Source organism: Panthera uncia (genome assembly GCF_023721935.1).
Source record: "Panthera uncia isolate 11264 chromosome B2 unlocalized genomic scaffold, Puncia_PCG_1.0 HiC_scaffold_24, whole genome shotgun sequence".
Taxonomy (NCBI): Eukaryota; Metazoa; Chordata; class Mammalia; order Carnivora; family Felidae; genus Panthera; species Panthera uncia.
Genome location: NW_026057580.1, coordinates 33398653 through 33416026, shown reverse-complemented (window position 1 = coordinate 33416026; position 17374 = coordinate 33398653). Strand labels below are relative to the sequence as shown.

Below are 17374 nucleotides of genomic sequence, written 5' to 3'. Positions count from 1 at the left end.
TGGGTACATATTAAGGAATTCCTTTCCAGTAAGTATTTCTCTTCCACAATCTACCTAACACTGAGTTAACCATCAAAGTAATGCTAGCAGAAAAAAGTGCTCCATTTATTAGGAACTGCATTCGTGCCTTCCTCCATCACAGGGCGATTCTGAAAGTATCCTAATAAAAGAGACAAATGCCAAAGGCAGTGGCATCAAGACCAAAGCATCTTAAAAATGAACACATTGCTGGTATTTCCTTGGTTTCCTGCCTCCTGCTTCCAACATGTTAACTGATGAACATCTGAGAAGACAGGCCATCTTTTTCGGATGCTCTTTGTTCAAACTTTAATAAAGACTTATTTTCTAAATGACACAAAGCATGGGAACATACATACCACTGGACCAGGGTCTCCTTTTGGGCCCTACAAGAAAAACATGGGAAGTCACTTTGAAAATAATGATGGAAAAGCAAAATTATAGAATGTAGAGCATTTTAATACAATTTGTTTTATACACAGGAAATATCTGCAGGTTTTATTTTGCTACGGTTTGGATTTGAAGAATAAGATGAAGAAACACAACTTGATGGAACCCCCACGAGCGTGACTGCTTGGACACTGATTTTGTTCTTAGATGTACAATCCAGAAAGTGACACCTCCATGCAGAATGCTGTTTTTCGTGATTTAGGCTGTGTATGTTTGCTCTATTTATTATAATTGGTTATCATTTATTTCCTACTGCATAAGATTTTGGTTATATTTGTAACATGTATTTTTTTCAGTGAACTTAGGAGTTGTTCGTTTACTTATTGTGGTTGTTCAGCTAAAGTATACTTGGTAATGAACAGCTGTACTCACAGGGGGGCCAGGGGGGCCTGGAAAACTGGGAACATTCACACCTCCCTTCAAAAAAGAAAGAACACGGTGAGAACAATTTACAGCAACTCATCACTGGAAAATAATTTTACATAATTACAAAAGTAAATACCTGGATTTTATATAAACTGCTCATTCCATTTCCTTCATTGAATGGTACACCCTTAGGAAAGCGATGAGATAAAGAATTATTCTTTTTTAACTTAATAGTCTATCTTTTATCTTTTTACCAAAAGATATTTCTCTGATTTTACTTTAGAAAGGGAGTTTAATGCTACAAATATAATAAAACCAAGTTTCTATTGTTGGCTTTTCAAAAGAAAATGTGTGTGTGTGGTGGGGGGCGGTGTGTGGGGAATGGAAAGGAATGTGAGCTGTACCTGGAGCGCAGAGAGACTTTCAGTGAGGGTGTGATTAATGTTCGGGTCTGACAGATAAGACGCTAATGCATTCAGAGGAAAATACTATTTGCTCATTAAAATTCAGTTTCTGAATTGCCAATTTATGCTCACTGTTTACAGCCCGGTGACCTGCAGGCTATAACACGGTAGTGCTGATGAAGATGTCAACAGGGAGCAATTTGGCTACTGAAAAGTAATGTTTGCTATGGTCTCTTCATACTAAGTAGAAAAAAGGGAATAAGAACTTCCTAGTAAATCTGACCTGTGCATAGAAAGCCCCCTGGTAACTAACAGAAAGAAAACTAAATTGAGAATCTAAAAAATCATACAGTTTGGGGGCGCCTAGGTGGCTCAGTCGGTTGAGCATCCGACTCTTGGTTTTGGCTCAGGTCATGATCTCACAGTCATGAGATCGAGCCCGGAGTTGGGCTCCACACTCACAGCTCGGAGCCTGCTTGGGTTCTCTCTCTCCCTCTTTCAAATAATAAATAAATTTTAAAAAGTCATACATTTTGGCATTCAGGCAAAATTTGCATATAAAATTTTAACTGGGGCCTTTTATCCTTCTTTTAAAAATTTCCCAAAGAATCAACAACCTGCATTTTTCCCTTTTGTGATTTCCACATTTCAGTTACAAAACTGAAGAAGCCATCATTTCATTGTTTTTGGGTGATGGTGGCCAATGGTGTTCAGTGAATGGGATTTGCATACATCTTCAACACACTAGTGATGGAAGGAAAAATGTTCCATTCATTTATTCCTTTATTATTTCAGTCACTCATTTGACAATTGTTGAATGTCTACTGTATTTTAGTGTGCTGAGTCCTTGTCAGATGAAAGATATTTTTGTCTGAGATTTCCAGAGAAGGTTTCTCATAAGAGACAATATGTAACTTATCTTGAACAGTGAATAGTTTTGAAGAATTCAGGGGAAGAAGATTTCCTAACCCCATGTAAAATATAGGTCCCTTTTGTGAACTCATGCTAATTTTGATTGTTATGTCCACAGGAGAGGGAGTGAATTGTAGGATTTGAGCCCCAAATGCTTTGTACCTTGCTTCTTTGTCAAGGGAAAAGGCAAGTAAACAAAATGAAGAACAGAGTTAAGAAAACAGAGTGCAAATCTTATTTACGTGCATAAAGTGTGTGACTGCATGCAGCCTAATAACATATCTTTCTTGCCTTCAGAAAGATGAATCCTGTCCCTTCTTAGGTGAGTTTGGTTTCTTAAAATATTCCTGTGAGGTAGGGTGGAAAAGAACATTTGGCCTGGACCAAAGCTCTGCTGTGATTTAAGCGTGGCCCCACATGAGGGCAGACTTGCCACGGAGAGTGGTACCTCTCCTCTCCACAGTCTCCTTGACAAAGTGCACGTCTGTCTCAATCGCAGGCACGAAAACATTGATGGCTCTTGTACATTTTATTTGCTATGTGCTATATAAATAGAATTTCTCTGCATCTCAGACATCGTGGATGATAATGAACAGATATAGCATAACACCAAATTCTGTACCAACTCACATAGCCAGAAGGGAGCTCTTTTTAAAGCCCCTTTTTTCTATGTATGAGGCTCATTGAGGTTAAATGACTCTCCCAGGGTCTCTCAGGTAGGAAGTGGAGAGTCAGGGCACACACTCAGGTCTCCAGAGTCCAGAGTAGGGATGCCCGTAGTATGCAACTCTGAGCACTGCAAATTAGGGCTGCACTAAAGGGGAAAAATCAGGTCTCCCCAAAGCTTCATTGGCTATCATTTATATATCTATGTGTGTGTGTGTGTGTATACACACATATATATACACATATATATACACACACACATATACTTATATGTATATATATATTATATATACACACACATACATATATAAAAGTTGATATATATGTATATACACACACACACACACACACACACACACATATGTATCAGACAACTTTTGTCCCTGAGAATATCTAAATGTAGTCTGATCTCTGAGTTATTACATACATGAATTTAAGTTTTAAACCTGAAGTAACTCACAGGCGGTCCAGGTGGTCCGGGTCTCCCAGGGGGTCCCTCACTGCCCTGCAAGGGATATAGAGACCAAAAATCAATGGTTTACACATTTCTACACAAGCTTATGAACCAGATTGTGCTTGCTCAGAGAGCTGTATTCTAAAATCAGTATGATTTTGTTTCAGCCTTGCAAAGTCTTATTCAGCTTGGCCTTTTCTTTCACCTGGGAAAATACATTCCCAGACCACAGGAAAGGTGAATGCCTTTTCCCACACTCGTTCGGATTGCCAGGGTGTGAGCCCCAGGGATCAAGCTTATTTTTAGATGGAGCTAGGCTGCCTGGGTGATCCTGCCCTAGACTTTAAGTGTAGCTGGGGAAATTCTGTCCTTGTCGGGGTGCAGAGTAGCACACTTCCAAGCAGGGACAGGCTTGGGGATATGCCTTCCAGGGTCAGCCCCTCAGTTTCAGCGTCATCTCTACCACCTTCATCTTTGGGGAACCAGAGGACCATCCATATAATCTGACTAAAGTAGAAAATCACACCCTGTGTTGTGTCTTGTGGGAGGAGAAACTTCTTTCACTCCCTAAGGTAATATTAGACTTTACAACCAAGTCAGGCACATCCCGTTGAACAGAAGTGACTGTGGTACAACATTGTTTAAGGAAAATGTTCTTTAAAGTTTAAACAGCCTCAGACATTCTGCTTACAGGAGAAGAAGACTAAAAATGGAATTGTGAAAAATGAATTCAAGCTGAAACCTGAAAAATGGATTTCACTTTTGTTTTTATAAAACATACAATGCTTACGGATCCATATTAAGCAAAGATATTATGGTCCCTTTGATGCCTTTAACCAGGTTTTCCTGTAACTGTGCTTTTCTTTTAGAATAATAGCCTCATAAAATCTTTAAGTCCCTTAATGTCATGGGAATGGCAAGAAACGGTTAATTAAAAAAGAATCCAGAGACAGTAAAATTCCTGCCTATAATGCCCCCAAATTTTGAGGGATTTCAGTTCATATCCATGACTTTGATGAAGGATTTCATTCCAATCTCCCCACTTTCTTCCAGTAACAAAAAAAAGTGTCATAAAAACTATTTGTATCTTTATCAATGAAAATAAACTGTAAAGTTTTTATTGCAATGTATCGGCCTGAGAATGAGTGACAACGAGTATATTGTATCTTTCCCCAAACTGCTTTGATGGTGGCTAGCTCTCTAAGACATGTCATCTGCTGGTGACTGCTAGCAGTGTCCTCCAGGGAATTATGTCATAGTTCTCATGAACTATGAAAGCACAACAAACAAGGAAAAATATGTGCCTGTTGAAAAGACTCTTTTTTCCTGGCACAATTAAAAGTCGTATTTTCATCCTTGATTGTGCCCCAAAGCTCATCTCAGTGTGGAATTCCCATTAACTTCAAAAGGCAAATCTCTGAATAATTTCCATAGAGAACAGAGAAAAAAGGCTGGTGGGGTTGGGCAAGCTTCTTGGGAAGACTATCAGAAAAAAATGTGCAGAGACTATCTAAAATAAACACATGGCTCCTTTCAAAAAATTTTTTTTGAATTCCTTTGCTTCGTGATGCCACTATGCCCCATTTTGGTCATTTCAGGGTAGAAGCCACCTGAGTAGCTTAAGTGGATTCTTGATTCTTACTCCCCTCATTTGAGTACCTAATCTTATTTCACTTGTTGGCTGGCTGTGTCTGGACTTACAGTGTGGAGCCGATTTAGACCTAAAGTGGGTAAACATATGAAGCCCTGTGGTCTTTCTGCCTGAGACTCCTCTGACCATAGCAACCCATCTGTCCAATCAACTGGACTCCCCAGAAAACAAGTGTCCTAATTCCTTAGTGAATTTCCCCTATGACTCTCAAAGGACAGAACTTCCAGATTTTCTCAGCGAGCTGTCTGAAGCCTTGGTACCTGTGGCTGGAGTTCCTGATACAAACCATCTTACCTGCACCTCTTCAGAAGGCTTCCCCCACTCCATCCTCGTACATAGCCAGATGCCAGGACCCTGAATCCAGCTTGGACTTTTACTATATGGCACCAGTGTTCTATTCATTCTTTTTCCCTAGGAACCTGTATTCAGACCAATTTTTGTGTGTATGTCCTTTCAAGCCCCCTACCAGAGTAACTATTCCCTGACATTATTCCTACTTTCAGGCTTTGCTTGATTTTACAGATCTCTCTGTGAGTGGTCTCACCTTGCCATCCCCCAAGCCCCAGTTGAGAGAGTAAGTGAGGCATTTCCTCTGTACCTTGTCACCCTTTATTCCCATGGGGCCAGGATGTCCAGTTCTTCCTAACAAGCCCTGTAAAACACAAAACCAAGTTTGTTACACAAAAAACAACTAAATGGCCAAAAGGCATTGGAAGTTGGTTGCTAAAACTGATATGTTTTGAAGGTCATTTGATCCTAATTAAATCAGTCCTATAAGCTTATATGTCTTCAGGCTGATACAGCAGCTGTATCCTGCTGATAAGCCCTTGCAAGGGTAAAATTTGTATTTGTGGTCACTTTTTCACCTTGACCAACCACATTTAATGACCTTAATTGGAACCTTTTGATACATTTAAGAATTTAGCCTTGCTGTTTAAATGGCAATTTACATAACATTATGCCTTCCTAAATGAGCTATAATTTTGGTAGCGATCAACATTTTAAATACTTGAAGACACGGTAGAATTAACAACGTGCATATTAAGTTATGCGATCTGCATCCTACCAGTGGAAAATATAATTTAATTTTAATTCTTCTTTGAGAATGGATAGTGAAAATAACCATGGTTCTTTTCACAGCTCTTCTCTTAACTTTTAATTTTAATGTAAAATTTAAAACCAGGTTTGTTCTATACAACTGTGGTGAAGGCATAAATGATAAGATTTTAATTATGGCGAACCCATGCTTTACAACACAAAGGAACATGATCACATGCCTACTCATGTGGGAAATACAATTTGCATGGGAACTCAAATGAATTGCTGGAGAAGTTGAGACTTGAGTAGGGTTGCTAGATTTAGCAAATAAAAATACAACATTTGGGACCAACTTATGCTAAAAACGTTATTTATTTATATGAAATTCAAATATGACTGCATGTCCTGTATTTTAACTGGCCACTCTACACTCGACAGCACATTAGTGACAGGTTGGGCTTAGCAAGTAAGAAAGGAAAAGAGATATTCACCTAGTGGGAAAATGGAATATGTTTTATTATATAATATTTAGTTTAGGTGAACAGTTTTTAGGAAAACAGTATAACCAAAGACCACGATGTTGTGTTTGAAGGGCAGTGAAAAAAAGGTGTTATCTAAAGTAGATGGTATTTTAATGGATAAATAGGCAAAAAATAATTGAATCTGATAATCTTTGGCCCATCTTTTTCCCTTTAAAAATGTATATTCTTAGTTTATGGTGCTTAAGAATGTAAGGGTGTAAACATCTGAATATCTCTTACAAAGGTTAATGATGAAAAATTATAAATAAAAAATAGAATGCTCCTTTACATATAACTTCTATTCAAATAGACTAGCTTAATTACAGACTGCTTCTACTCTCATAGAATTCTGATGACAAATCTCTATGAACCTGAGCAGCCTTAAGTAATACTAAATGAAAACTTGAGACATGGGATGCTATTTTTCTAGGCAACAGCTGGATAATCTACATAGACACACAGAGAACAAAAGGCAATGTGGAATCTAGTTCACCTTGCATCATCCCAGCGGATGGGAACTGTGAATGGAATAGCTTTAGTGAATACTTACAGGGGGTCCAGTGGGGCCTGGAGCACCTGGAAGGCCTGGAATTCCTTGAAGACCCTAGAAGAAATAGTTCCTATCATAAAATCTGTTACATAGTTAGAAGCAAGGCATTTTAGTTGATCAAATATTTTGACTATTGAAATTAAACATCTATGTTGGCTAAAAACATGATATAGATGATAGATACAAATACCTGCTTTCAAAGGGTAAGGATGGCCAGCTAAAATGCCATGACATGGAATCTGCAGCAAACTTAATTTAATGTGTTTGGTGATTCATAGAGCATTTCTGATCTCACAGAACCACCCCATCAACAATAGCATCACTGAGAATCTGGCACTGCTAAGCATGGCCATACACATTTCAGATTGGCAGAATGCCATCAAAGAAATACACGATTACACTAATGCTTCATTCAGCTAGTGGAAAAATGGAATATGTTTTATGATATAATATTTAGTTTAGCTGAACAGTTCATTATAAGAAGAAATTTGGCTCATCAGTGAATTTAAATTTAGAACCCTTTAATGGCTTAAGCATAAAAGTGAATGAATATCCCCTCCTTCTCCTTCTCGGAGTTTGTAGAATAATGCTAATGATACTGGGTAGGGTTTCAGATACTGATATATTTATATATTCGAAGAAGAGCTGGTAATGTTAACTGTTAGCTTCTGTAATTAATTTTTTTCTTTTACCAAGTGTGTCAACAACAAAATATTAGTTAAATAAGCTATGTAAAATAATATAAAATATTTTGCAACTATTAAAATCATGTTTCATCAAACTACTGGCTAACATAGGAAAATAAAAGTTACAAAATGTTACATAGAGTAACGTTTAAATTATTAAAAAATTATCCAGGCATTTCACGAAAGATGAGAATGCTAGAAGGTTCAAAATACCTAATCTGGAAACTTTGATGTCATATTTGTTTCAGAATTCTGAATTTTCTGATTTTTTAATAAAAATAACACAGTGCTAACATTAGATATTATGAAATACTCCCAGTGCACCTGCGGCAGCACCCTCTAATAAACATACAAATATTCCTGTAGCAAAACATGAAATTTTTATCAAGTAGGATAAATAGATCAGCTCCATATGATTTCAGGTCATATTTGACTGCCAAAAGAATTTCATGAAAATTACAGAAACATTTCCAAGGTTTTCAGAGGCTTCTGAGCTTTGGGATTATAGATCATAATATTACTATTACCAACAGCCCTCCCTGAGCAGTACACATAGGGATAACTTTTATTTTTTTAGTGCTTTTGTGTATTTCACAAATTTTCTATAATAAAACTCAGGTGACTTCTATAATTAGAAATATGTACTTTTAAATACCCTTTTGTTATTTCAGATAAACATATGATGCATCAAGGTCTAGATTGAATGATAACACTTTCAGGATTTAATTTTCTTTGCTGAGTTATTTTTTTACATTGTCAAGCCATTCACTGTTATAACAAAGCTCTTTTACCTTTAACTGTGATGAAACATGCATTTTTATACACATTATAAATATTAGATTGACCATGGAAAAACTACTGCATATTTATTTGTGAGATTCTACAGGACCAAGGTTCTATAGAGTCAAGGTTTTTGCGTCAGTGCGATCAATGACCAAGTTCTGCCAGATTGTCCATCTAATGCTAAATGGGGTCATTTGTTACTTCAGGTTTTTTCATGTGATATGACATGAAGAAACATTGAAAAGAATCTCCTTGAACATGCTGAAATTCCTCATGAAATAAGACTTTGAGGAAAAATCTTATGTATGCTTATGTTAAAGAATGTGGATATATTCTTTCTTCAGGATGATATCATCCTCACTGGCAATGCTGTGTGTGTGTGTGTGTGCGCGCGCACGTGCACACACCCACATGCACACATGCATGCTTAGACATGTGTGGATGGAACACACTGGCATGTTGTATTGGTTCTTTTAACTCCCCACCCTTAACTTATTTATGGGCTTATAAAATTTGAACAGAAACAAATTTCCTTTGGAAATGGCACCTCTAAATGTCTGGAGATTATAAATGCCATACCACAAATTGCTTTATCTCAAAATACCCACATTTCCATAAAATTCTCTCTATATGTACATGTATAAGATATGGGTGTACATATGTATTCTTTTTTTTTTTTTTTGCTACTTTTAGTCTCATTACTGAATCAGTCTAGAGATGCTGAGTGAGTCTTTAGGTAGTTTAATTTATAAGCTTGGGACTCATTAACCTTTGATGACCACATTAAACTTTAAAATAAACCTTAGTCCATAAATAAAAAAAAAATCATTCTCAGCAGCTTTCTCTGAACAAGCTGAAATTTTGTAGTAAGGGTAAAAGTTACTATGGATGCATAAAGGGCAGTAAGATAATTTTAGAAGACAAGATGGTCATTAAAGAAGACAAATACATATTAAAGAGTAGCAGAGTCAATTTAGCATATAATGCCAAACTAAAATCCAAAATAAAATTTATTGCATAGATATTCAAGGGTCATTAGAGCTAAGTTCCTTCTCTGAACGGAGATTTTGATTTTGCAAGTCCTAGCTTAGTTGTGACCAAGAATATTTATTTTTCCATTGCTGTAATTTATGGCTGACAATATTTTTCATGGCCTATTTATCAACTATTATCCTGAAATATTGTAGGAAAATCTGCATTCCAAGCAAGAATTCACTCTATGAGAGGTGAGCGTGTTCTATTAGTGTCTTATAAGTTGCCACTTAGTTGTGAAACATCTGCAAAAAATGTAGAGGATACTGTCACTTTCCTCAGAGCAATGAGCAAACAGGCAACTCCTCTCTCTAAGTTCCCAAACAGATTACACTGAAGTCCTCAAAGAGATAAGGTACCCCTCTGTATCTTTCCACTAACAGAACAGACATTTGAGATTTGGTAAGACTAGGTGTTATGCACATATTAAAATAGCATAGTTTGCTGGCCAGTTGGGGATGCACACATTCTTGGTCAAAGTTTCATTCACCTAAATAAATCAATAAATTATACTTTCAGGTAGTATCTGAGTTCAAGTAGAAGACAAGACAATATTCTTTATTTCCCATCTGTCTGGGAGGAAAAGCCCCTCCAAAAGGCTCAACTGAGCTAGTGTGATATTTCAGGCTTATTCCTACTATTCATGGGAAGTGAAGACACAACTGAAAAGAATCTCCTTCTGAACTTGCTGGAATTCTCCATATGACAAGAGCCTTGTGCAAAATTTTGTGTGCTCTCAGTTAAAGAATCCATAAGATCCACAGTACTTTGCCTTTCCATGGTTTCAGTTACCCACGGTCAACCCCTGTCTGGATGCACGTGATCCTCCTTCTGACTTATTGTCAGATCAACAGCAGGCTAACACTATGTCACAATGAATGCCTACGTCATTCACCTTGCTTCATCTCCTCACATAGGCATTTTGTCATTTCACATCATCACAAGAAGGATTAGAGTACAAAAAGATATTTAGAGACAGGGAGAGACTACATTCACATAACTTAGAGTATGTGATAATTACTCTAATATTTGTTATTATCGTCAATCTCCTACTGTGCCTAATTTATAAGTTAAACTTTATCATGCGTATGTGTACATAGGAAAAAACATAGTATATATAGGGTTTGGCACTATCTGCAGTTTTGGGCATCCACGGGGGGTGGGGTCTTAAAACACATTCCCACAGGTATCGGGGGTCTACTATATTTAAGAAAGAACACAGTAGGCAGTTACCACTGAGCTGCAGTTGCTCACTAAGGCCAGTGCTGCCTCCTGCTTGCCGAGCTCCAGCCAAAGAAGGGAGGTAAGTAAGGAGGTCTCTGGACCAGGGCTCCTATAAAGCGGACTGCCTGCAAATCCACAGCAGGTGGGAAAGTACCCAGGAAGCAACGGGCTACAAAAGCTGCTGGTAAGAGTGCGCCCTCTACTGAAGGGGTGAAGAAACCTCATCATTACAGGCCTGGTACTGTGGCACTTCCCAGAAGCAGATGCTATCAGAAGTTCACTGAACTTCTGATCCACAAACTTCCTTTCTGTGCTTCCAGAGTGCAGCTACTGGTCCTTTGCAGGAAGCAAGTGAGGCCTATCTGCTGGGTCTCTTTGAAGACACCAACCTGTGTGTCATCCATGCCACATGTATAACAGTTATGCCACAAGACATCCGCTAGTACATGGAGAACATGCTTAAGTATCCACTATGATGGAAAACATTTCATTCTTTACAAAAAAGAAATTGTCTTCTTCTTGTCACTGGTAGTTCTGGGGTCAAAAGGTACCTAAGTATATGCTTGCAAGTGAAAAAAATAGGGGACAGAAATCAGGTATTGGCAGTTTTTCCATTTTCATTTGTGTGTGAATTTTTAATATAAACGCAAGGACATAAAGCATTAATGCAAGTCAGTATGTTTCAGTAAACACGTTTTAGCAGTTCAACTTTATAACAATTATAAATAAATCTGCTAAATTTTTCTGGACAATGCCAGCATTTGGATTTTTTAAAAACAAGTACATTTCTTATTGACGGCAACTAGGAGGTATTTGTAGCATTTTTATCATAGAGTAGATTCCATCCGTTCCCTGTGCTTTTCTGAGTTGTCCTACATGCAAGTACATGTTTTTAATGTTGTCTATCTTCTGTGCTCTTCCTGCAAGTTTGCTATTAAAATGCATAAAACTATATATATAAAAAGAAAGAACATACTAAAATAATGGAACGATAATAACGATGGATTTCAGTTTACCAAAAGAGCAAGGTATCGTGTAGAATTAATCAAAACTAACTTCTAATAAATTTAACTTAGAGTCACTTATAAAAAACCTGAATTCCAATTATTTCCTGATCTTTTTATTATTACTTTCTCAATTCCTCTAAAGCCTACTCCTTGGAGCTAGGCAGTTAAATTAAGCTGTTAGACTATTAAAATCAGAGATAGGGCTTGTACATTAGTGAAACTTTCTGTGAAGCATGAAGAAACAAAAGTCAATAACTCTTATTTTGAAAATAAAATGCCTTTACTGCTTTATTTATGGATGAAAATAAATGTTGTATTTCTTTGTTTTTTAATTTTTAACTTGAAGAAAAGCAAGCCAATTCTCACAGTTTTCTAAAATAGAATCAATATTAAAAACAATAACACATGGTGATAATTTGTAATGTGAAATATAACTCTGACTCAAAAAATAGATCTACTTTATACCGTTATGATTTTCAGTACTAACATCAAGGTTAATATATGCCAGATGGCTTACTTACTTTCATTAAGAATTATTAGCATCAAAACTGTTTAAACTAACAACAATTCATCATCCTAATTGGTTTTTCTAAGAGTTAAGGTAAATTATGCAGGAAAAGAATGATATCCTGAGCATCACCATGGCTTAGAGTCAGAAAATTATACCATCGTCTCAAAACTAATTTGACTTTGAACCTTCGTCTGGGGGTAGGCAGCTGGTCTAAACTAGTTGAATCAGATCCTTTTGATAGTTTTTTTTTTTCCTCCCAAGAGTATGAAAGTTGAGCAGAGACACAGACAAACCAAGGTCACTAAAGTTGAATCATGTTACAGCAGTGTCCCAGGGAAGTTCTGCTGAGTTCTGGAGCTGCCCTTTTTCCTAGGCTGGTTTTTCAACTATTTCTTCAATTCTACTAGCTACCTTGGGATTCTATGCAGTAAATCTCCTTCCTCCTTCTCCTTGCTTTTATCTTGAGAGAGCTGGAATTGCTACCTGCTACATGAAAACAAAAACATAGTAACTGACCTGTCAATTCTGTGCTCTAATTTCCTTATCTCAAAAACTAGACCATACAATACATCAATGGACAATACATACAACTGGACAATACATCAACGCATTATTATTTAAAATGTGTTGACATTTGAAATAACCTACCTTAATCTTTGTTTTTATTTGATTTAACATTAAACATGAGCTATAGAAGAGTTGCTGTCCTTCCTCCGAGTCACATAAAGAGAATCGATAGCAGGACTATATTATCAGAGAAGAGTCTCACCTCGTCACCTTTATCTCCGGGTATCCCAGGGTAGCCCCGCTCTCCTTTGCTTCCCTAAAAAGACAAGAACTTCAGCTAGTATACTGAATCATTCTGTCATCTTTTAAAACAATGAAAATATCTCTTCTCAGTACATTTGGGACATGTAATTTGGGCAGAGTCAGGAAACAAATAAATGACTTTGCACGTGGCTTTTACACCACTTTTCCAAGATAACTTTCATAAAAAGTAGTGTGTTTAGAATGAGTTTTGTTGGGGCACCTGGGTGGCTCAGTTGGTTAAGCGTCCACCTCTTGGTTTTGGCTCAGGTCATGATCTCACGGTTTGTGAGTTCGAGCCTCACATTAGCTCTATGCGGACGCTGCTTGGGATTCTCTCTCCCTCTCTCTGCCTCTTCCCCACTCATGCTCTCTTTCCCAAAAATAAATAAAATAAACATTAAAAAAATTTTTAAATCGGTTTTATTTTTCACACTGAATTGGAGGTACCACAGAAAGCAGAGGAGAAACTGCCTTACCTTTGGTCCCTCTCTGCCTGGGATTCCTGGAGGACCCCGTGGTCCTGTATCACCCTAGAGGACAGAGCAGTAGAGAAATGAGAGAAGGTACTATGTGTAACCTACAGGGCCCATCAACGTTCAGCCTGCCATCTTACCTTCTGGGTGATAGAATCATACTTTCCAGGCTCACCAGCGCCTATTTCTTCTCCTTTGTGGCTTTTCAGCCCAGGGACACTGGCTTGGCAGTTGCCACAGAAGTTCTAATGAGTATAGAGATAAGGTTACTGAGAGATTCAGCAAAGTAATCTATAAAAGAGAGATCTGATCAGATATGAACCTCTGTCAGAGATGAATGATAGAGCAACTGATATATCACTACTTTCAGAGAATTGATCCAATTTGAAAAGACTATTTTTTCGTGAGGTAAAAACTACTTATGAAGCTAGTCAATTATATCTGTTGATGACATTGGTGACCTTTGTAAAGCATGTCTATGATGATACTGAAATGGAAGATTCCAAATATATAAGGAAAAGACACATAAGTCAAAAACACAGACTGTTTCAACTGTGTAACTGTATGTCTAAAACGAGAGGCAGTAATAAAGTTTAGAATAACTAACAAGATTACAGACTTCATACAGCCAATCGCATAAATCATTAAAAAAGAGAGAAAGAAAGAAAAAGCTGTGAAGAAAGGATTTCTCTTTCTGAGAGCAAAATTAGTTGGAGAACCGTACACACAGTTTACCAACATTTTGTCAGTGGAAGCACTCATGTGAGAAATAATTACTTGAGTGACTTGGACTTGACTTCTATGTCAAATCCAAGTGCAGATAGGAAATCTAAGTGGAATTACCTTTCCATTGCCTCCTCTGTAACCTTTAGCTGATGTGGAAAGACTTGAATATAAGTGTCTGAGCCTACAAGATAAACTCCTTATCACATTGTTAAAGAAAAAGTGTTTGTGAAAAGCCCTATAAAGGCTTATTTTTAAATTGTTAGAATAAGAATATGAACAGGAAAGGCACAGAATGGGGACCACTGAGAGGAGGACATAGTTTAATTTTAACAGTTGACAGACGGTAGGACAATATAGGTCTCTTTTCTTCTATCCCTTTCACCAAAGAGAAGAATCTTGAAATGTGAAAAGGGAACTGAAGCTTTCCATTGGCAAGAAAGCTCATGGATATTCGGGTTCAATATTTTTGACTCAGTGAGTATCAGAACAAGTCTGATTTCCAAAAATATGCTCCTTGGAAGGCTAATTCTGTATGCTATTGAAAAGGTTCTGAGGCAATTTCTCTAAAAACAGCTGGATGAAAGAGTTCTCTTCATGGTGGTCCTTCTCAGAGCTGGTATATATAACAAGGAGCCAGAGTGTGCAATATCTCCCAAAACTAATTTTGCCATTAGGATCTTTTCACACAGCTGATGTATTGGTAGAGGAATTAAAAAAATACATATATATTTGTACATCCACCACTTATAATATCTCAGGCCTGACCTCATTTTCTTTAGGTTTGGATTGCCAGAATGGTAAATCAAGGGAAATGATTTGCCTGCCATGTAAGTGGCTCAACTTGAAAAAAGTCTTTAGATTTTTGTATAGAGAGAATAAAGATGCATCAATTATCAGCCAGTGTACAATCTCACTCAAAGAGGGACTGGCACACAGATTAACCCAGAGGAAGGTCTTTGAAGGGATGTCATTTGGGCCTGGAATTATGTCAGTTCTTTACTACACTTTAATCAAGGGTATTTTTGAAAACAGAAAGCAGATGCTCAAATTCACTACATAAAGACTCTGAACAGAGAGGGAGACTTCATGTGTTGGGAAATAGGATTGGATTTTAAAATTACATTAAGTTGACCTAATAGATCCAATCTCTAATCTAAATCCCTGTATTTGAGGAACAACACACTTTCCTCTTCTATGGGATGCAGTGTGTTGGGACTGTCAGTGGAGGTATCCTGCCTACCTCTCACCAATCAGCTTTCCTGGGACTCAGAAACTCAGGGAGATGATGTTAGGGCTCGAAAAGTGGTGGAGCACACTCATTAAAGGGATGCTGCCTTGGTGAAACTATCATTATGTCCACTTCTGAGGTGTTTGTGTAGTCCTGGCTCTCCTTGTCAGAGTCTACTCACGGTCTTTTTTGTCTATTCTGTGAGCCACCCCATATTCTGTCAGGATATGCATTTCTGCTGAAGTATATACATTTTGATCCTAACTATTCTGGGATGGTTAGGTATAACTCTTACAATCCTGCCACTTTCAACATTACTGCCCTTGTGAAGAACCTAAGAGAATGTCTGGGGACCTGTGTTCCTGGGTTCATGTTACACTTTCTAGCTGTGTGACTCTGAGGAAGCTACTTAGCTACTTAGAACTTCAGTTTCTAATATATAAAACGGGGATACTAGCACAACCTAAATTTACAGGATTATTGTGAAGATTAACTGAGACGATTTAAGTAAAGCAGTGTATTGCCTGCCATGTAACTAGCTCAACTTATATAAGATTTTCCTAAAATCCCCCCAAATATTCTCTTTTGACTTAAAAGAAACTGTTGACTTCTGAAAGTCTTAAAAATCTCTAATATGTTTTTATATTTATATTTATGTTTATATATATATTCTCAAAACTAACATCCAGCAAACACTTATACTAGAATTCTTGAGTCTTTGAATTTAATTCAATAAATATTTAATTTAATTTAACAAATTAACAAATTTAGTAATTTGATAAAATTTATGTACGTCATTGTACAAACCACTGAGCTAAATGGTAGGAATATAAAATAAATCACATTTATACACATATAGTGTAAGTGTGTGTGTGTGTGTGTGTGTGTATACATATACATTGTCCATTCATATATAAACAGGTAGGACACATAAGGCTTGAGTATAATGTGAAGGGGAACAGATTTTCATATGGGTTCACTCAATCTTAGCATACCATGAATAAATATGCAAATACATAACCTTACAAGTGTCCCATTATCATTCTTTCTCATCTGTGTTACACATAAAATACAGGGTAGTATTAGAGAAAAAAATGGTAGCAAGATTTATCCCTTATGAGATGAATAATGGGTAGAGATAGTTTTTACTTAACAGAGTAACAGGTGTTAGGGCAATTGTTGGCTTTGGAATTTTGCAGCTCACTTTGTAAAATCCCATGACATCAAAGCACAGCCTTGCGAGCTGGCTGTTTATTGAGCAGCACTGGTTTTCAACCTGGGACGGGTGAGGGTAGCTCCAGTGAGAAGGATTAGGTTTCACAGCAGTGAGCCAGGAGTGGTAAACACCCATGAAGAGAAAGCTGTCCCTCCAGAGGACAGAATGGTCTACTCAAGGGTGTTGATGACACTGTTCCTCCCATGTAGCTCAACTCAGAACTACCACTTTCACCCCCCCCACCCCTTATACCCAAACAGACAGGGATGTAAAGAAGAAGAGAATGGAGGGGTTAGTAAAAGTGGCACAAGATACATAAAAATATGTGTTCCTTTTTCTATCTAAAAGATGTTCTGCCTTTTAAAAATGGAATTTTAGTTCATGCTAAGCAATTAACTCAGTTCTGACAAAGATTTCCTTCCTAATTTTTCCTAAAAGTTAATACATAATTTCTTACATAGCAACAGAATACCTTGAGCAGGACACCGATGTCTCCCAAGAGAGGAAGTGCGATCTGCAGTTAAGGAGAAAAAAAACCCAGTATGTGTTCATACATATACGTGCACATGATACAATACAAACATATAATACAATGCAGATGTTTTTTTCTCCAAGTGTCATGTCAGTTGAAATTTGTCATGGGGCTTC

At 37.3% G+C, this 17374-nt stretch overlaps 1 protein-coding gene across 1 annotated transcript in view; it reads right to left on the bottom strand.

The window, feature by feature from the left end:
• The window catches only part of COL19A1 (collagen type XIX alpha 1 chain), a 323690-nt gene that overhangs the window by 36746 nt on the left and 269570 nt on the right, over positions 1-17374 (bottom strand). The window contains exons 31-40 of the mRNA XM_049653877.1: positions 17199-17240; positions 13697-13801; positions 13560-13613; positions 13043-13096; positions 7031-7084; positions 5520-5573; positions 3277-3321; positions 971-1021; positions 841-885; positions 378-404 (exon numbers count right to left, since the gene is read on the bottom strand). Of these exons, the coding sequence (XP_049509834.1) occupies positions 378-404; positions 841-885; positions 971-1021; positions 3277-3321; positions 5520-5573; positions 7031-7084; positions 13043-13096; positions 13560-13613; positions 13697-13801; positions 17199-17240 (531 nt within the window). The remainder of the gene's footprint in view (positions 1-377; positions 405-840; positions 886-970; positions 1022-3276; positions 3322-5519; positions 5574-7030; positions 7085-13042; positions 13097-13559; positions 13614-13696; positions 13802-17198; positions 17241-17374) is intronic.